This window comes from Euprymna scolopes, chromosome 18 (genome assembly GCF_053919585.1).
Source record: "Euprymna scolopes isolate OS-2025 chromosome 18, ASM5391958v1, whole genome shotgun sequence".
Lineage (NCBI taxonomy): Eukaryota > Metazoa > Mollusca > Cephalopoda > Sepiida > Sepiolidae > Euprymna > Euprymna scolopes.
In genome coordinates this window covers 87,177,345-87,199,584 of record NC_136499.1, presented here as the reverse complement: position 1 = coordinate 87,199,584, position 22,240 = coordinate 87,177,345, and the positions used below count along the sequence as shown (strand labels likewise).

The 22,240-nt window shown below is 33.3% G+C and overlaps 1 protein-coding gene across 3 annotated transcripts in view; it reads right to left on the bottom strand.

The window, feature by feature from the left end:
- The window catches only part of LOC145297680 (uncharacterized), a 156,498-nt gene that overhangs the window by 28,945 nt on the left and 105,313 nt on the right, over positions 1 to 22,240 (bottom strand). For all 3 annotated transcript variants that reach the window (XM_080143871.1, XM_080143872.1, XM_080143874.1), the window contains exons 3-4: positions 15,109 to 15,233; positions 14,036 to 14,112 (exon numbers count right to left, since the gene is read on the bottom strand). In XM_080143871.1, the coding sequence (XP_079999997.1) occupies positions 14,036 to 14,112; positions 15,109 to 15,233 (202 nt within the window). The remainder of the gene's footprint in view (positions 1 to 14,035; positions 14,113 to 15,108; positions 15,234 to 22,240) is intronic.

Below are 22,240 nucleotides of genomic sequence, written 5' to 3'. Positions count from 1 at the left end.
CTACAGCACTCAGATCTGTTATAACTATTGGTGATGCCTTTGTGTAGATCTCAGCATTAACTATGTAGTCTGTCAGACTTTCACAAAGATGAAACAATTTCATTCCTCATTTTGTAGGTTTGCTTTTGATGTATTGCTTTTTTATAGCAAGTCTATTTTTGTGGGTATCATGCCCTTATCAAAGCTCAAGTACTGTTTTGGCAGATAGTGATAGCAAAAATTTGAAAAGAGATAGTCAATAAAGGGTCTGATCTTATAGATTCTGTCTGATTTGTTAATTTCAGTGTCTTCTCCATCAATATGTAGAAATTTCCACATGACATTTTCAAACCCAGGGGTAATAACCAAGAGAGTTCCCTCATTAGCCTAATAATCCTGGTAATACAAATATACTCCATGTATATTCTGATTCCAATAAAAGCTTTCATTTCTTCAACAAAAGTATTTTAGAAATTCTTGGCATGATAAGAATGAGTTTTTACAGCATGCTGCGCAAAGATGTCTTTTTTGTTAAATTCTGCGAATAATCATCCTTCACAAATAAACAAAAAAAATCAAAACATGAACTTTTTTTAGTTACTGATTCAGAAATATTCATTGGCCCTTTCCATTTTCACTGAAGTTCAAATCTATTGTTGGAGGCACAAAGGTTGCAGTCCAGTCATCATCTGGAACATTATCACCATCATCTGTTTGAGGAGCATGACCCTTTTCCCTAACAATTGGTCTAGCTTTGGATCTATTATCATTATCACTTAACCTATCACTATCAAACTCAACATCTAGGTCAACATTACTACAACTAGAATAATAATACTGATGAAGAAAATCTGCTTCATCGCCATGTGAATTTGCCAAAACTTTGAGTATCTGTTGCATTGTGAAGCGTGTAGGCCTTGCTCTTTTTTCTGTGGGAGTGCTCAGATCATTTGCCGATCTTTTCATGATGAATTTTCACAAAATATCCATTGTAATCACAAAATACACAGCTTTCTTCAATGAAGGTGCCATTTGTAATGACTAATCTCACCCCGAATGTGAAATTTAACATGAAAGGCTATTTTTACTACTTCATGTGTTGTCCCAAATACCTAGAATTCGGTAACTTGGTATATAGGAATTAAATCAATTACCTAATATTTGGTAACTCAGTCTGGTAGGATTATGTTTCATTTAGAGAGAATGTACTAATGTAAGAGAGACTAATGTTTTCTTAAATAGTTCTTATTTGAACCTAACTTGCAAACTTAAAAAATGAGTGACACAAATGAACAGACATTGGTAACATTTGCCTCAGATTATTCTACAGGTGTCAAAATTCACACAAGTTAATTGTTACTGACGTAGAGTACCTAATATATAACAATAATAAAGGTTTTCATTATTCAAACCATTAGAGTAATTGTTCCATCAATGTTGAAGATAAGATTACATTTTCGGAACAAATTAATCAAGTATTAACATTTTTTATCATAAAAACCTTTAAATAATGAAAATTATTTTCATCGCAAATATTATTTCATGAAATTTATTTTTGGGTATGCTGAAGAGAAAATGAAAATGTATTGCCACTCTTTATAAAGATTGGACTTATACCGTTCAGACTATGAAACTTTTGTGTTTAATACACTCATTCCCATTCATGTTGCATTTGTCCTTTAATGTCAACTTCAGCAGTAATCTGACAGATGGAAAGCTACAAATACACACGTGCACCTTGTCATTATACTTATTGATACTATTTATAGAATTATTTTAGGGAACACATTATTAATAATTTAGAAATATTTTGCTAAATGTTTTTTTTTTTTCATAGGACTAATTCCTTCAACAAATTTCAGAGAAAGCAGATAGTTCTGTATCTCACATTCATTTTAAAATAGAATTTTTCACAATATTTTAAAAATATCACATTGTTATAACAATTTAAATGCATCCATTTGTGCCAACAACCTTTGTCTTTAACCATGACCATGAACATTGAGAAGCTGCTATCTTTGCTGTTTTTCTCTTTTTCTTACACTACAGATGAGTACAATTTGCTTTCTTTTAGTTTGTGAAAGGAGAGTTTGTTTTCATCAATCTTTGAAACAAAGCAATAATAAAGAATGTTTTCATCACACAAAAAACAAAAATTAGAAACTTTAAACAATCTTTGTACAAGCAATATTTTGGTAAAAAAAAATTAAAGTCGACAGACAAACACTGTTTTATTGATTTATTGAATGAAACTTAATTTTTACAATGAATATAACTATTACCATTACAAATTGATTTCAAATTTCATTTTATTTTTGTTCGTCCGGTCGGTAAGACCATAAATTCACGGACTGTAACTCCTTGTAGTGGGTAACCCTCCTTCCCCCCAAAATAACAGGACTGCCAGTAGTGGCTACCCATGATTCCCCTTATTCTGGCAAAATGGGAAGTCCGAGAAATATGACTCGATAATACAGTTGGTGAAATCATGCCCTCGCATCTATAAATTGATCCACAACCATTTTATTCAATCTGGGTCTTTTAAAAATCAAAACCTTACTTTTCCTTTTTATTTTCCTCATAAATTGATATTGGAATATGGTGGCTAAGGGACAATCATGTTGGAACAAAAGAGATTACCACTTACTCTCACTGCAAAATTTCTTCCTGGGAGTAAAATTTTCTGAGAGTAATGCTCCCGCACTTTTGTTATCAAAATTCTAACATTAAATAACCCATAGATGGCTAATATGGCTGATAAAAGCAACTGTTAACTTTGTTTTTAAATTTTATTTTTCAGTTAACTTTTAAATTGAATGTATCTTTGTTAGTATTATGGACTTGTTTTTAATTCCTACTTGCCCAATTCAGTCTTTTTGCTACAAGTTTTACAGTTTGATTCCTTTGAAACTAATTAAGAAAGATGAAGGCTTCATCAATTAGCATTACAAGTTGATTTTTTTTTTTTTTTAGATAATTGTTATTTTATCACTTCGCATGAAAAGAGCCATGTAAAAGATTCTTAAAACCGTTTGAATTATACAAATACTATCAGTAGTTCAAAAGTTATGAGAATTTTAAGTGCTAAAATTTAGGCTTTTCTGTGGACATTTTTCTTTAGAAAAAGTGGGCTAAATTACGGACCTCAACATTTCAAGAAATTTGGTAATTTTGCCACCATTCATTTAATTTCAAGCTTTTTTCATGAAACTTGGCAGTTTATGTTGGTTGGTCGGTTGTTTTTGTTTTACGATATTACGGCATATCAACCTTTTTCAGGTTATTTAATGCCGAATCTAGTTATTTTGAGGAACGATTTTTAATGGAGTATATTTGTTTTTTAAGTCGGATTCTATTTAACCCATAGTTCGGACCCTAACAGGTATTATCACTCCGGGTCAGAGTGGACCTGGGAGCAATGGCAATTAAAGGGTGGCTCCACACTCCCCAAGGCCCCCAAGGTGGGGTCTCACCATCGGATATAGTTTTAGGTCATATCCAGGACCGTTGCATAAAAGGTTCTTTTTAAATTTTTTTATAAAGGCCAATTTTTTTAAGATATGAGAGTATGGTGTGGAGATTGTTTTTATCAAATAACTCTTTAATATTGTTTTCTTTGTAGAATCGATTTCTTACTGTTACAAAATCAGTACATTCAATTAATATGTGTTTGATTGTGAGTGGTGTTTGACAAGGTATACAGATGGGTTAGCTTTCTTTTTTAGGAGATATGAGTGGGTTAAGTGAGTATGGCCTATTTTTATTCTTGTTAGTTTGACTTCTTTTCTGTTTAGTTTCGTATTTTGTTCTTGTTTTTTGGCATGATTTCGTGAAGTTTGTTGTTAGGGTGTTCATTCCAGTAGGTTTGCCATTTCTCTGTTTTATATGCGTTGATACGTCTTTTTAGATCTATGTATGGAATTTTAAAATTTGAATCGATTGAGAGATTTAAGGCGTTTTTTGCTGCAGAATCTGCTAATTCATTACCTTTAATACCAGAATGGCTTGGTATCCAACAGAAAATAATTTCTTTTATACTGTTTAGTTCAGTTAATTTTTGGAGTAATTTTGCGATTAGGGGATTGTCCATCTTTTTATTTTTAATCGCTTTTAGAGTAGATTGGGAGTCTGAAAGGATTATAAATTTGTTTTTTTTTGTTATTGGAGGCGAGTTTGAGAGCTAGGATTAGAGCATGTATTTCAGCACTGAAGATTGAGATTTCTTTTGGGAGGTTTGATTGTTTTTTGATTGATTTATTGAGTATTGCTACACTGGCTGTTGCGTTATTTTGTTTAGACCCATCTGTATAGATGTGTGTGTGGTCTGGATACTTTTCTTTGATTTTATTGAGATCATCATGATAAGTTATTGGATGAGTATGTTTCTTTTCATATTTACCTAAACTTAGGTCGATGTTAGGGGATACGATTTTCCAGGGAGGGGTTTTGAGTAGGACAGTTTCGTGAATTTTAGTTATGGGTAGACTTGCTTCTTTGGAAATCGATTTTATTCTAAGTCCAAAGGTTTTGATTGTATTTTCTTTTTGGTCGAAAAGGTGTTTACGGTTTGGATTTAAAGTGCTATTGTGTGCTGGGTTTGTGGGGTATTTTAGACCAAGGTTTCAATTTCTGAGCATTGGAGGAGTTTCATGTGCTTCTGCATACAGGCTTTCTACAGGGGAGGTTGGAAATGCTCCTAGTGCTAGTCTTAGTCCGGAGTAGCATATTGTGTTGAAGGTTTTTAGATATGACTTTCTGGTGGATTGATATATGAAGCTACCATAATCTATTTTTGATCTAATTAATGCTCTATATAGTTTGAGTAGTGTGTTCTTGTCAGCTCCCCAATCTGTATGGGCAATGACTCGTAGGAGTTGTAATGCTTTATTACATTTGGTTTTGATGTGATTGATGTGTGGAATGAAATTTAGTTTTTTGTCAAAAATGATTCCCAGGTGCTTGTGTTCATTTACGATCTGTAAGGTTCCGTCAGGGTGAAGTTTGCGTTGGTTACAGAAATAGATGCATTTTGTTTTAGTTTTGGAGAATTTGAAACCATTTTTAGTTGCCCATTTATTAATTTTATTTATGTTGTAGTTTTTTTTCAATAGTGTGAGTGTATTTAGATCTGTAGCTGATTGAGCAGTCATCTACATATAAGGAGCTATGTATATCAGGAGAGAGTTCTTTTATAATGTTATTGTTTTTTATGTTAAAGATAGTTGTTAATAAACTTGGGGCACTCCTTGATTTTGTGGGTCTGATAAAATTGAGTCTATGCAAACTTGGAAAGATCTGTCTGTTAGGAAGTTTTTTATGAATTCAGCTAATCTGCCTCTTAGTCCAATATTGTGGAGATCTTTTATGATACCGTGTTTTGAGGTAGTTTCATATGCTTTCTCAAGATCGAAAAAAACAGATGTTACGTGTTACTTATTGATAAAAGCTTCTCCGATATAATTTTCGAGGTTAGTGATGTGGTCTATACATCCTCGATTTTTTTGGTATCCACACTGGATTTCAGAAATTATTTTGTTGTCATCTAGATACCATATAAGACAGTAGTTAATCATTCTTTCGAACGTTTTGCATAGGCAGCTAGTGAGAGCTATTGGTCTGTAGTTTTCTGGGTTTGATGTATCTTTTCCCAGTTTGGGTATTGGTATTATTGTTGCATTTTTCCATGAAGTTGGGAAATCTTTTGTTTACCATATTTTATTATAAATTTTGAGAAGGAGTTTTAATGATTCTGGTGGAATTTCTTTAAGGAAGCTGTAGTGCACTTCATCTGGTCCTACAGCTGAGTTATGGGATTTTTCTATGGCGGTTTCTAGTTCATTGAGGAAGAAGATTTCATTGTAAGGCTCTTGGTTTTTGGAGTTAAAGTTTATTTTGTACTTTTCTTCATGTTTCTTAAGTATTTGGAATTGTCTATTGTGGTGTTTTGATGATGAATTTTCGGCAAAGGTTTTAGCTAGTGTGTTAGCAATATCTTTTTTATCAGTTATTTTCTGTTTATTTGTGAGAAGGTGTTTGATTGGATTCGGATTATATTTTCCAGTTATTTTCCTAATCATTTTCCAGACGGTTTTAGGTTTAGTGGTGATGTTGATTTTGTTGACAAATTGTTGCCAGCAGGATCTTTTGGATTCTTTAATTGTTTTTCGAGTTTTAGCTCTTTGGTGTTTGTATTCTATTAAGTTGTTCGTTGTGAGTTGTTTTTTAAAATTTTCTTAAGGCTGCCTTTCTCTGTCTAATGGCCGTTTTACATTCTGGATTGAACCATGGTTTGTCTTTTTTTCCAGAAGGAGAATTTTTGGATATGCATTTTTTGGCTATTGCTATGAGTACTTCCGTGAATTCTTCTATTGTTTGGATTTGATGTTCTGTTAGTTTTAGTGAACAAAGTTCTTTAAATTCGGCCCAGTTGGCTTTGTTTGTGTTCCACCTGGGTATGTGGTTTTGGATGGAGTTACTGTAATTGATTATAATAGGGAAGTGATCACTTCCACAGGGTTCTTCGTAAGTGCTCCATGTATAATCCAAGAAGCTTGATGGATCACACATGGTAAGATCAATGGCACTAGTTGATCCGTTCGTTGGATTTAAGTATGTGGGATTTTTTTGATTGAGAGGCCAAAGAATTATTTTTGTTAATTAATTGTTCAATTTTATTTCCTTTTGAGTTTGTGACTTTGCATCCCCATAACGTACTGTGGCAGTTAAAGTCTCCTAGAAGAATGAATGGTGGAGGTAGTTGTTTTATTAAATTTTCTAGTTCATTTTCATTTATTAGTTCATGAGGAGGGAAGTATATTGAGCAGATTGTGATTGTTTTGTGTAATGTGACTTGAGTTGTAATTGCTTGGAGATTTGTTTTGACAGAGAAATTGCTTTGAGGTATGTTATTCTTTACAAGAATTGAGGTGCCCATATTAGCACGGAGGCCTGTTTTATGGAAATAGTTGTATTGTTTATTGTTTTGAAATGGTTATTGCTTTGTAGGAAGGTTTCTTGTAAGCAAACAATGGCTGGGTTGAAGAGTGAGATAAGTATAAGAAGTTCATTATAGTTAGATCTTATTCCACGACAATTCCATTGGATAATTTGTTGTGTTTTATTTCTATCCATGAGGCTGTTTAGTTTTTCTCTATTTCCATCTCTTCAGAAGTAGAGGGTTTATCTTTTGTCGGAGTTTGTGTCTTTGGTGAAGTGTTTTGCTGGGTTTTTTCTTTTTTTTGTTTGGATCTGGACCTTGCTTGAGATGTTGCTGTTTTGGCTTCTTGTTCATTTTTTCCCTCTTGATTACTTGTGTTTGGTTTCTTTTTTATCTAGGGTGTTTTCGGTTCCCATTTTTTCTAGAATTTAGAATCTATTTTGAGTGTCTATTGTTTGGGTTTCTTCTTTTATGGAACGTTCTTTATTTGCGGTTTTATCATTGTTTATGTTTTTATTAATTTCTGGTGGTTGTTTTGTTGGTTTCTGTGATAATTTTTTTAATGGTTCTGTTGTAGATGGAATATTATTTTCTTTGTTTGGATTTGTTATTTCTATTTTGTTTCCCAGATTTGAGTATTTTTCTTCTGGAAAGGTTGTGTTTTTTTTGTACTTTACTTCTAGAATTTCTCTTTCTTTTTTATATGTTTTGCATATTTTAGAGAAGACCGGGTGATGATCTTTGCAGTTAGCACATTTCACCTCATTTATGCATTTTTCTTCGGTGTGGTCAGGCTTTTTGTTGCCGCATTTTCCACATATTTTTATTCCTTTACAGGCTTCTTTATGACGTCCATATTTTTGGCAATGGAAACATCTTACTGGGGCTGGGATATATTGGTCTACTTTAACATTTAAGTAGCCAATTTTTATTTCCTTAGGTATTGTTGATTTGTTAAATGTTAGTATGTATGTGTTGGTGGTTATTATTTTATTGTTTCTTTTTATGTTTATGCAGATGTGGTTGATTACTCCTTGTTTTTCTAATTCGGTTTTTATTTCTTCTTCAGTTGTTAGCGATAGTTCATAACTTCGAATTACTCCTTTCGAAGTGTTTAGTGTTTTATGGGGAAAGACTTTGCACTTGTACTCATGGAAGTTCTTCATTTTGAGTATAGATTGAGCATCTCTAAGATTGGTTATCTCAACTAGTAGATTTACATCTTTTGTTTTTTTGATCATTTTTGGTTTACTTTTTGTGGATAATGTCTTTTCTATTAGGAAAGGTGATAAATTTCCAATTTTTTAATTTTTGATTATTCAATAACCAAGAATAATGGGAAGTTTCCTTCGTCTATAGTTGGAACGGTTTTTCTAGTTTTTAATTTTTGTTCTTCATCTGAGCTTGAGAGGTCAGAGTCAGAGGAATGGTTTCTTTTAAGGGTTTTGAGGGGGATGCTTTTGTTTTTATCAGCCATGGATTTTGGGATTTATTTTTCATCAACCACGCTCCCTACCCACCTCGGAGTCCAAAATTGGGGCATAGTAAGGGGGAAGCCCATTTGCCTTGACCATGTCGGGGCTACGTGGAGGATATACTCTTTTGGTAAGGAGTTCTCAAGCACTATATTTTCTGTTCAATATGTCCTCAAAAATACATTTGCTCAGATGGAGTGTTGAGTTCTGGTCTTTCCAATTGATTGACCCTTGCCACCGCCTTCTAGCACTTACTTGGTTTGCCTATTTCTTATAGTGGGGGAAGAAAAATAATAAAAAAAAAAAAGATGGGAGTATCTTTAAGTTTCGTTCTTTGTTGTGGCAGTTGGTACTTTGGGTGTAAGTGCTAGAGCTTGGTGTGACTGGCCCATTGGTTGGATCGGGCCTCTCCGACTGCCCGTCTAGCCGAAGTAAGGGCCGAAGTAATGTGTTGCAGTGCCTAGACTTTTATGCACCCAGGTCTAGGTTAGCTCAATCACCAGGATCACGTCCTAAGGCATTACGGGTAGCAACCCACGGCTAACTGGTTGCCTCATTGAGGGATTTTTACCCTCTGTAGGGGAGCAGTCGGCTTATTCTAGTGCCCTACCAACAGGGCAAAAAAAAAAGTGGGGGGGGGGGCGATGGGGTTGGTAAGTAGGGAAGGAAAAGGAAAGGAGAGGGGAAGGGGGTTATTGTTTTTGTTTTTGTAGAACATAATTAAGTTTTACAAAAGAGAATAGAAAACAAAAACAGAAAATCGATGTAGGTGCATTTTGTCTCAGGAAGCCAATAGACAGCCTGATCTGGTAGCACCAGGGCACTCTTATGTAAAATTGTGTGCTCTTTCTGATTATGCAGTTAAATCTGATGTATTTCTTTACCATAAGCCATGAATTATAAATTCAGATGTACAAATTTCAATTTTTTTTTAAACTGGCGCATGGTATCAAAAAGTGGGTGTCTATTTATGAACAAAACTAAGTATTATAGTAGTATTTAAATATAGCTTTATTGAGAATAGACATTTTCCTGCTTCATCACCAAAGGAGAGCTTAATCTTGGGTGTAGCCATTGAATGCCTAAAGAACATTCATGGTCGGTATTTACTACTCCCCTCAAATAAAAAAAAAATTGAGTAAATATGAATTAATCTCAGAAATAAATCAAAGAAAATTTTTCATATAGATTTTAGATTTCTGTAAAAGATGGAAATTCCCATAGTCGACCAGAACTTATGCATTTTGGGACCAGTCCAATTTTCAATTTTGTAAATCCTCTCTATCTGGCCCAAAATATACCTCTATTTTTTGAGATGCAACCATAAATCATGCTCTACATGAATCCTCGATGTAACTTTCACAGTACAAGGATACCAGGAATCCTGATAAGCAACAACTATATATTCACCAGTTGATGATAATTTTTATCATTTCTATTCTGTTGTTTTACTGAAAATTCAATTATGTAAACAAAAAAATAAAACGGTAATTTTTTTTTACCTTGTTTCCACCTTAACATTTAAGATGATTACTTATATGGGTTTTAAGGTATGTTGAAAACGAATATCACATTTAAATTTTCTGCAAATAAGTAGTTTTCCGGATATTAAGCGATGTCATTTCTTATGTTATTGCTGGTGGCCATCTTGGTACGTGTGAGTGCGCAAACGTAACCCCGAGAAACTATTGCAAATGCACATACTAAGATGGCTACCAGCAATAACATAAGATATGACATCACTTAATATCCGGAAAACTACTTATTTGCGGAAAATTTCAATGCGATATTCGTTTTCAGCATACTCGAAAACCTTAGGTTAGTCATTTTAAAGAAAAATTTTAAGGTGGAAACAAGGTATGAATTTACAAAATGCATCACAATGAAATTCTTTACCGAACAGCCTAATTATTATTATTATTATTATTATTCAGATATCCTCAGTTTAAAAAAAACGGGTTTGACTCACAAATTCAAAAAAATGATCTTGACAATGAGTTAAAAATAAATTCAAGTTTCAAGATATATTTTATTTAATTGTTAGGTGAAAGTACATATTAGTTAACAAAACACCCTTCCTTTCACATGTTAAGAATGGGTTTATAAATAATACTAGCATTTCAGCCCGGTAAAAGCGGTCATTTTTTTTAAATTTGACCCTATTATGACTCCTTAACATTTGTTGTTTTGGGCTCAAATCAAGTTATTAAGTTAGATCCATGTCAAAGGAACCTATATCTAAAATTTCAGGTGTTTAGACCCAAAATTGTCGGAGAAGTTTGGTAGAGTTCTCAAAGGTCAAATCGTTGAACATTGACCCCTTAACAGCCAAATTTCTGGCCGAAAACTGATCACAAAAATTTTCCCAAACCTCAGTACCCTGTATATCAAATTTCGAGTCTGTAGACTTTAAATTGACAAAGTTATTGCGTAGGAAAATGAAGACACACAGACACATTCACTTTTATATATATACTAGCATGGGTGCCCGGCGTTGCCCGGGTGTTTGGAGGTGTAGGCTGAGCAAAAAAAAAAAAAAAAAATAAGTCAATTTTTTTAACTTTGACCCCTATTATAACTCCTTAATATTTATTGTTTGGGGCTCAAATCAAGTTATTATGTCCAAGGAATCTATATCTAAAATTTCAGTACCTAAAATTTTTGGAGGAGTTTGGTAAAGTTCTCAAAAGTAAAATCGTTGAACTTTGACCCCATAACAGCCAAATTCACGGTCAAAAACGTATCCCAAAAATGTTTTCAAATCTCAGTACCCTGTATATCAAATGTTGAGTCTGTAGACTTAAAATTGACAGACTTATTGTGTAGAGAAATATACACACACACAGACACGTTCACTTTTATAGATATAATAGATAGACTAATAGATTAAACAAAAATATATACGTATACATAAATATATATGGAAACAATTTTTTGTTTACTGCAAAAATTTTACGCAAATATTATGCAAGTATAAATCATGTAGAATATCTGCATGAATATAATTACACAGAATAATTAACTAAAGATGATCATCCCATGAGAAAACCGAAAAAATTAATAGGGAATTAATTAAAAATGAATGTTTAAAAGAATATGCAAATTAGATCTTTTGCTAGTGAATGCATTTCCACAACCCATATATAAGGAAATTGTATTTTCTTTTTAAATAAATAGAAAAGACGGGTTTTAATATGAATATCAATACACACACAAAAAAACGAATTTATAGGATCATAGACTAGCATTTCAGCCCGGCGTTGCTCGGGTGTTTAAATGTGCATGTTGAGCAAAAAAAAAAAAGCGGTTAATTTTTTTAATTTTGACCCCTATTATGACCCCTTAACATTTATTGTTTCGGACTCAAATCAAGTTATTAAGGTAGATCCATGTCAAAGGAATCTATATCTAAAATTTCAAGTGTTTAGGCCCAAAATTGTCGGAGAAGTTTGGTAGAGTTCTCAAAGGTCAAATCGTTGAACTTTGACTCCTTAGCAGACAAATTTCTGGCCAAAAACCGATCACGAAGATTTTCCCAAATCTCAATACCCTGTATATCAAATTTCGAGTCTGTAGACTTTAAATTGACAGAGTTATTGCATAGGGAAATGTACGTACACACACACACACACATTCACTTTTATAGATATACATGGGTGCCTGGCGTTGCGCGGGTATTTGGAGGTGTATGTTGAGCAAAAAAAAAAAAAAAAAGAAAAAAAAAAGAAAAAAAAAAAGAAAAAAGCGATCAATTTTTTAAAACTTTGACCCCTTAAAATTTATTGTTTTTGGCTCAAATCAAGTTATTAAGTTAGATCCATGTCCAAGGAACCTATATTTAAAATTTCAAGTGCTTAGACCCAAAATTGTCGGAGTTTGGTAGAGTTCTCAAAGGTAAAATCGTTGAACTTTGACCCCTTAATCGCCAAATTTCTGGCCGAAAACCGATCACATCGATTTTCCCAAATCTCAGTACCCTGTATATCAAATTTCGAGTGTGTAGACTGAAAATTGACAGAGTTATTGCATAGGGAAATGTACACACATAGACACACACACAGACAGACACTTTCACTTTTATAGATATATAGATGTTATTATTTCAGCATGGTAGCACAAGTGCCTTTTATTTGTTATATATTTGTTTTTTTACCACTAAAAGACACAAGTAAGAAGTTATAAATACCGATACAATAACAGAAACACATGTACTTAGTACATTTTGTTGTTTTTTTTAATGATTTTAGTACATGTGTAATTTTTGCTGTCGTCATTTTTTACCGTTTTTTCATTTTTAACTTGGAAAATAAAAACATTGACCGCATAAAAGAAAAATAAATTAACATCATTGGAATCCTTATTCTATTCTCTTTCCATCAATATAATTCTTTTAAAAATTAACCCACAAATAAAAAAGATATGACTTATTGAAGCACATTAGGTATGTAATATTGCCGATGTCCACGAAAATACAGTATACACTTGTAATACTATATCAATTGATAGTCCATTAGTTACGTTAAAGAAAGTTTAATGATCATTACTTGTATTAGATGTTTCCTCATGGTTTTCTTGAATTTATCTGGTATCTCAAATTTCCATGTGTTGAACTGAATTGAAGTTGACATCATCCAATTTTTTTTTGCTTTATAGTGATTGAATTGATGACAAATGACAGTGTAAACATATGCAGCTAACCCTAGGGCAAACAATGACCACTAACAAAGGGCCAGAACCAGCCAAGGGTGAAGAGATCCCAAGAAAATAAGAAAGGTGGTCATAGCCCCAGCTCTCCTGGAAGAAGAGGAGAGGAAAACTAGGACTTTAACATCTGAGAAGCGGTTGATTTTTGAGAGAGCTACAGAGGAATTAGGTTTGGTGAGAGTTACCCAGGCAGTTCTAGCCAGTGTGCCTCTCTGGCTGGTTGGGTTCCTTTAGGGTTTTCAGCCAACGGACTCTATAATGGGACATATGTTTCAGTCAAGTTGGGCAAAGATTCAATGCTGCAAGTCTGTCATTTATTTAAGTAGATGGATACCATTTATAAATAAAAAAATGTTGATACTGAAATTTGAAATTTCTCCACCACCCTACAAGATTGCTGGAAGCATACAAATGCGAATCTAGTGAATGATCAACTCCACTACATCCTATCTGGATAGAATGCCTTCCAAAAGAAAATTTAGTATTGTTTGGGAAGACACTTTACAATTTTCTTTAGTTTATAATGCAGCATCCTCTTTGTAGGATGGCCTTGAGGAGAGTATCTGCATGACCTTTTACTGATTGATCATTACTGAAAGATGACACACTATTGTAAAATAATTCCAAGTAGGACACAATTTTATTTAATAGAGATTGAATAAAAATACAATTTTGTTGTTGTAAAGAACATATGCAGAATTTCCACAAATGAAACTGAAGAATCAGAATAAAATATTGAGTTTATAGGTTGTATTTTATCTATATGTGAAACAAACTAACTCTCATATATAATAGAGATAAACAAAAGCATATCAAACATACTGGGAAAACAAAAATAATATAAAACTTATTTTCAGCGAGCATTTCAGAATCAATTCTAATATCCTTACTGAAAAACAACTATAGAAACAAATATTTTACAAATCAAAAAAGAACTTACATCATAAAAATGGTTTTTACAATCATCTGGAGATATTCCCATGAATGTCTCTAATGGAGGCAAGATGGAATAATAACCTGACAAAGAATAAAAAAATGTATTTCAATATTTGCGAAAATGATATTGAATTTAAAAAAAAATTTATGTAACAATAATATCACAAGCCCATAACAATCAACAATGAAAAATGCACCTTGTCTACTAACATAGTATTTGAAGGCCAAATTGGCTTATACGAGGAATGGCCCACCTTCTCCAGTTGATGTTGCCTCTAGTAACAATACCAAACTGAATATTCCAACAAACTAGATGGATTCTTGTTTGAGAAGAACTTTGAAGGAACACAGATGTATCTCATATAGAGATTAAATGTTAGTCCCAAGAAGAGGCCCCTTTGATTGTTGAAACTTTACACTGAATAAAATGAAAAAAAAAAAAGATTTAATTAAATGATCTTTTCAAAACGAATATAGATCTTATTTTCTTTTGTATACAAGACTTTCCACAGAGATTATACATCATATGAATGTCTCGCATATGAAAAAGATATCTAGGTCTTGTGCTAATATGGCTCATACGTTTCACATGTTACTGTTGTAGGTGATATGAAAGGTTCACATTTTATACATCATATGAATGTCTATTATAGATAAGTTCTGAAATAAATCATATAATTGTCTCAGCACAAAAACTCATACACAGATCATCTAATTATCTCACATATTATAAATTCTGGGTCTTGCATGTTGATAAGAGTCATTGATATGTTAACATATTTTACAAAGTAATTGTCTCATGCAGTACACACCATCTAATTGTCTCTATCAGCAGTAATATTTTACAAGTTCTATAAATACTTCATGTATGATTGTATGAATGTATCTGACGTATTTGAAGTATAGAATAGATTGGAAACAGCACTGACCCTATGCTGTTTTAACCTACTTCTTCCAAAGAAGGAAGTTCCATGGGAGAATGAAATTCACAAGCAGCATGTATAAAATATATATCCAAGTCGCATGTATAAAATAGATTATGTAACAATTTGTTTTGAATTTAAAAAAAAATCTCACCGTCTCCAGGATCGTAAATCTGAGGAGCCTGTAACGAATTTTGTTGTTCTTCTTCTTCATTACTAAAGAGTAGATCGGCTTTTCTAGCAATGAAGCGTTGAATACTGTTTGTAAATACACGGTCCCTGGAACAAAAAAATTAAATCAATATAAAATATCAATGACACAAATGTTTGTTCAAACATTCAATATTAAAAATACTGCAATTAAAAACATATTAAATGAAAACAAAAAATTATTTAGAAAAACAAAAAATGACTGAAAGGAGAAAGTCATCCTCACCATCCAGTTTTGGTATGTAAGGTGCTGCCAGTATCCAAAACTCAGAGATAGATAACGTATCACACCTGCTCTTTACGTGATCCTATTTATGAGGTTGATGCCAGTCATGTTGCATGCAATCAAGGCACTTTGTATGCACTCAGGTTTTCCTTGATATTCCACGCACTCATGCTTGGAGTATTCTATGCATGTTACGGAGCTGATACAGGAGGTGGCACACTGGACATGGTCAAACCATCTGAAATGAAGAGCATCCAAAATCCCACCGATGCGAAACTTCTGATAAAGTACAGCTGAAGGGATTCTTTTCTTTAGTTTGCTGATGCAAAGCTGATCGTGTCACAGTTATTATGTTGAACCTATTGCAAAGCAAAAGTGTTTGGAGACCATGTTTCACTGGGATCTCACCGTGAGTCTCTTTTTCAATAATATATTTATTGACCATATATATATCTTAGCAGGGTGACCTGTCATCACCCAAGTGTAACATTATGTCTTATTATTAAATATATAAATTGCGATATACTCATGTCCTTTTGGTTGTAATCTAAATTGTTGACAAATGTGTATGAACTGATCCTTCCACCCGCAGCACTGTAGTCATCGCTGAGATTGTTGTCATCATCGTTGTAAGTGAGGCTGTCAATAAAAACCATGCAATTTCTTGTTGCTTAGTTTTAAAGATCTTATTTAAGCAGAACAGAAAACGTTAAACACAAAAGTAAAAGAGAGTGAGCAACAGGTAAACACAGACACATTGTCCTCTTCACTACAATTAACTATAGTGTATGCTGCCAGTTCCACAGGATCGGTGACATAGACCCAATCTGGTGAAAATCATGTAGTTTCATTCAACCCCCTCCATCCAGGGTTTCCCTTCGCTACTTATCCAAAGGTCCTAATTGCTATGACAGGAAACAAGTTATTTAATATTTTGATATTCATTGGCCAAGAAAAACTGAGTTGTAAGAAAGCAGAATTAACAACAATTTGTTCCATTGTTAAATTTTTTAAGCATAAATAATGATCTTTGCTCACAAGAAATTGTGTTTTGAAATATTTTATTTAAAATATGTGTACATGAATAACTTTGTATTTGTGAGAGCATATTTAGTTTTCCCTTACATAATTGAAAAGAATTATTCATCAAAAACTATGTTTTGTATTGCATTATGTAATGGGAAAATTATTTCTGATTTGAACAGTTTTGTATGCAAAAAAACAACATTGCAAAGAAGTTTTGTTGAAAACAATTATTGTATCATCTGTTATGATAATAGAAATAACAAATGAACAGAGTTTAATATTCAAGCTGTGGAAGTTAGATGGATACTGTTTTATTAATGACATAAGCAGTATAACCTGTTAGAGTGATTGTAATGGCCATCTTCTGCAAAAAAATCAGATAAAAGTTGCAAAAGAACATAATGCAAGGCAGAATAATAAACATTGGTTGTTAGATGTAGCGATACCTACGTCTAATATGAAAAATCCAATTCAGTTGATTTCATAGATAGACGATGTCTTAAATGTAAAAATTGGATATACTAAAACAAGACAAGCAAATAACGCATACGGTGAAAATTTTAATATTTTATCTTTAGTATCAAACTATCAAATATATCCTCCCTCTAATCACATTTCTACTGGGAGGATGGTAACATGGTGAACGAACATATATTACACTGACCCTCAAAAGAGGAGGTAATACCTAAGAGCATGGTATCCCGATGAACAAACATATACTACACTACTCGCTCCCTCGCAAAAAGAAGAATTAATGTCTGGGAGGATGACATTGTGTCAATAGAATAGATACATTACTCCCTCCACACACACAAAGAAGGTAACCCTGGAAAAATTTTACCATGAGGAATGAACATATAGTATACTGCCCCCACCTGCACAAGTGAAGATAAGGCCTGGGAGGTATCTATCATTACAAATGAAAATATACTACACTATATCTACAGGAGAAGGTAAAGCTCTGGGGGAATTCATCCATATAAAAGGAGGTGGTAATGGCTAGAGGTATGATATCTTGATGAAAGTATGAACAAATATATTCTCCATTGACCCCCCCCCCCATCATGGAGGGGGTAATGCCTGGTACGATATAATCATAACAGGACTGATACTAACAACTCCAAAAAAGAGGTGGTAATACTTCTTGGGAATATCCAACATAAAAGGAGAAAGTAATGCATTATGACAACAGAACAGATACTACACTGACCCCCCTCGTTCCCCACACAAACACAACAGAAAAAAAAAGAATATAATCTCATTACAACAGAACAAATTATCAACAACTTGCCAAATTCAGTCAGTGGCAAAGTTGATTGAGAACACACTTGAAAATAGTGATAACACAATTGTTTCAATTTACTTGTCTCCTCATGAGAGCAAGTAAGGCACAAGATTAATCTTTAATGTGAGGAAATTTAGTTGCAACATTGTACCACACTCGTCCCCCACCCCCTTTTGACTTTTGCCTTAATTAGCAAATGTTGGCATTTCTTATCTTTTCACCTTTTCACAAAGATATAATTGCTGCAGTTTTCCTTTTCTTGTGTCACAAGTAATAGTCGTTTACTTTTCGATTTTATTATTTCATTTTAATTTTTTTTCAGTCTTGGTGAGTGTCTGGCTGGTGATCTCCCCTTCCCCGGGGGAAATTTTACATGTATTGGTTGGCCATTTAAAAAAGTTTTTTTTTACTATTAGTTATTTTATATTGTGTATGTGAGAAGGGGAGTAATTTTGGGAATCATTTTAATTGGAATTTTCCTAGATTTTCTATCTGTGTTTGAGAGTGATTGGTCCTTTTAAGTCCATCTTTAGCCTAAAAGTCTTGTGGAGTAGTGATAATGTCTCTCAGGTTCTTACAGCTCATAGGCATCTGCGACAGGTATAGGTAGGCACATTTATTGCCTCTATCATTAAATGCCTTTTTGGAGTGGAATCTGATATCAAGAAAGTGGATGTTTTTTTTAGTTGTTTGTTAGAAAATGATTTAACAGTATATGTGCAGTTGACGATTTGTCGATTTAACAACTGATTTTACAACCAAGTGGTATATTCACTCTCTTAACTTTAATTGGTTAGGGTAAAACATTATTTGGGCTTGGTTCTTTTTTAACCAGCCGAATATCAATTCCTGATCTAACTCTGAAGTGATATACAGTCTTAACAAAATTTTTATTTTCCTCACTCTAAGGATTTGCTAGGGTCACTGCTAGGTTAGAATCTGTCAATTCCCCTTTTTTCATTTTCAACCCATTAAAAACTGATGGTTTTAAAAGCAAAATCTCTGATCCAATGTCGATTAGTACCTCTGTCTACCGCTGATTTTCATTATGTACCCCTTTTTGGAGCCCTAGTTGAGATGTTTATACCTCCTACTTCAAGTTTTCTTTGGTTTATATAATTTTTTTTCAATAAGCCCGTTTCAGATCACTTCTACCATTTTCCTGACATCCATGGAATTCATATTTCCCTTCTTCTTTGAGGACTTGACTGTACCATGCTTCTGATTAAGCCAGTGATAATGAGTGGATTTTCAAGGGTACTTTAATCTTTCCTTTTCCTGGCGTGATGCCATTTGCTTATTCATCCATAGGCAGTCTCGTTTTAGTCTATTGTGGGTAAAATGTGTTCACTGCGGTCTCTTTGATCTTGCCGAAATGTACCCACAAAACTTACTCTTTACAGCTTCGATAAATTTGCTACAGCTGAAGCAACCGTAGCTCTTCTCCAACCATTTCCCACTGCAGGATCCAGTTTTGAATAGCCTTAATCTAATATTCCTCCTCCTCTTCCTGGATCTGCTGCCAGTGTATGCCAATTAATAAGCTATCATCTAGGATAGCTTTTTTTTTTGTCTCCCAAATGCTTATTTAGCAAGTCATTTGATCCTCATTGCTAAGTTTTCAAGTACTTCACTTTCATCCTGCTTTAATTTAATTAAAGCTTTAGCAATATCAATGGAATTTGTAACTTGTCATGCTGTGCCATTAATTGAGTATTTTTTTACTCGTGATATTTGAATAGTCGTTGAGATATTTTCTGAACTTAGACTGTCTGAAAAATCTTATGCCAGGCTTACTAGCTTTAGATCTGTTAGCTTTATTTTTCAGAGGTGGCCATAGTCTTAAATTGGATGGTTACCGAAGTAGAAGTTAAGATCTTGAATCTACCTGAGAGTACTCTATTTAATGGAGCTGACTGATGTTATTCATTTTGTTTTATATATATACATAAGTAGCAGACAGTTTAAGGAAAAGCTCTATCTACCAATAATTTTTAGCAATTATTTAACCAACAATTTTAACAGGGTTAAAAAAGAGCAGAGGATATTGTCACATACCTTGGCTTTCTGGGTATTCTTTTTTTCTTCTGTGGAAGTGTATGGGGATCATTCCAGGTTGATGTGGTTGTCCTTGTAGGTTTACAGTGTTTTTCTTTCACAGTTAATTTTTTGGGCGAATTGTGGCTGTCTTACCCCTGGGTGAAAAATTTTTTTTTTTTTTTTACCAATGTAGTACTATCATTAATTGGAAGAGTTTCACTTGGTGTGTCTTTGTATTGAGTTTCCAAGACATCGATATGGTGACAGATGCTCATACATTTCATCAGAATAATAGGGGCCAAAATTAACCACAGCAAGTAGATCAGCCTACATTTCCGTTTCCTTTCTGCTGGTTGGATGACCCAATTTGAATCCTCGCTGAGTGATTTAGAATGAATTTCCAGCTAGAGAGAAACTGGTTGATGGTACAGTCAAAGGTTTAACTGCTGGTTAAAACTTGGCTTTGAAGTAAACTCTCCTTCACCAACTGGCCATACTACTTCTGTCTGCAAACTGCCAGAAGACCTTTTGGCACCTTCTGTCTTTGCTTGTCTGGGATAATTGGAAGCACTAAACTTGCAGACAGATCTGCATTAACATCCGTGTGAGGAAGGTTTTAGAATGCTTGACATGTCATCAACACACCAAGAGAGCTTTCCCAAGTTGAACCTTGACAGAGAAATTTGCATAGAATCCCATGATTAAGAGCACCTTTCCCAATTTTATGCTCGACCCCTTAGTTGAGGGCCATCGTAGGCTGAGGGAAAAATCTCAGTTATTCAAAATGTTCAGCCATGCTCAAAAAGCTTGCTAGGTGCAGTGAACTTCTCGGCCTTCTAGAAAGGAATTTCAAAGAGTTTCGGTGGCCAGCTGAGGATCCATTTGTCGAGCAGTTTGGATGATCAGAGGAAGAGATTTACTTTGAATGAAGTTGGATACCAGATAAGAGTCATCGTAATAATTCTGTAACCTGGCAACCAGAACATGTTATCTCTTAATGGCACACAACACAGAGGACTTGCGTAAGCATCCCTGCTGCAAAAAAGAAATGCCGTGCTTTTTTTCAATGGTTCAAACTCTGACAGTTCCAGATGTATGTCAACAAAGTGATGACTTGTATCAACCCTAAGCATCCTTGCTACTAAATATAATTGATAACATCAGACCGGTGTACGACAGGGAGAGATGAATGCTTCTCGCAATCTTGGTCGTAGTGCAAATGATGGTGTTAACATTGCGTCTGATAGAAACCTAAGACATTAATATTGTCTTCAAGCACCGAAGGTAACAATTAGATGTAGTAGGAAAAGATTACATTCCTTGGTATTTTGAAAAAACATGAATACAAGTAGCTTGTGTGTACAAAAATGAGTCAAGTATGAGTATGTGTTTCCTGCCTGAGTATGGTGCATGCACTTTCTGGTCTGGTTGGACTCCAGCCTTTCGAGTAAGTTTAATCTCTTAGCTAGTTGAGTTCCCGCTTATTCCAATGAAATCTATGTACATAAATATATTTACAAAAATAAAATTTCCAACATCTTTGAAGACATCTTAAGTAGGATAGACTTTTAGAGTAAATATGGTATTGTGGTGACTGAGAAAATTCTAGTTAGAAGTAGAATAGATATTTTTATAACTTCTGACTAAAGATGATCAGCAATACTTTTGATGGCTGTGTGCCTGATTTGTTTTGAATGTAAATGTTTATATTTTCTTCATAAATAATTCAAAATGTAGTATCTGGTCTTAGCATCCAGTGACATCAGAGATTTTACAAATGCTGGAAATTTAAATTTGAACTTTTCGTGTAAATTATCTCTTAAATGTTTTTTTTTTTTTTATTAAATCGCTTTAATTTTATCAATAATTATAATAGTATTGTTACATATATAAAAGAACCATTTTGGCAATACAAATTCGACAGAATATTAATATATTAGAAGCTCTTTATTATATTAATATACAAATGAGGAATACCTATGGGTGTTTGGAGATTAATATATATATATATATATATATATATATATATACAGTATTTCAAAATATTATGTCATATAATAGAATTTAATAAGTATTAGCTGTTGAACATTCACATTTATTAATTTCACTTTGTCAGAAATCAGTGACAAATATATTTTCTAATTTTAGTTTTAAAAATACAACCATAGGTCATACAGTCCCAAATTATGATATAAATTGTTTTAAACATCAATAGATAGTTATAAAACAAAAAATAAATTGTTTTGAATACCAATAGATAGTTATTAAACAAAAATAAATTGTTCTAAACAATTAAAATAATTTCCAATGCTATTGATAATGTTTAACCATTTATTTATTGACTTTTATTGTTACTTACGTTGGAATTCATGTTTTGAAACATGACATAAACCATACATCTATGTCATCACATCAAAGCTATAATTATTTTGTCATGATAATGTTTTAAGCTCTATTTATAAGAAAGTTGAAATAGATTAATTGATAGAACATCAGACT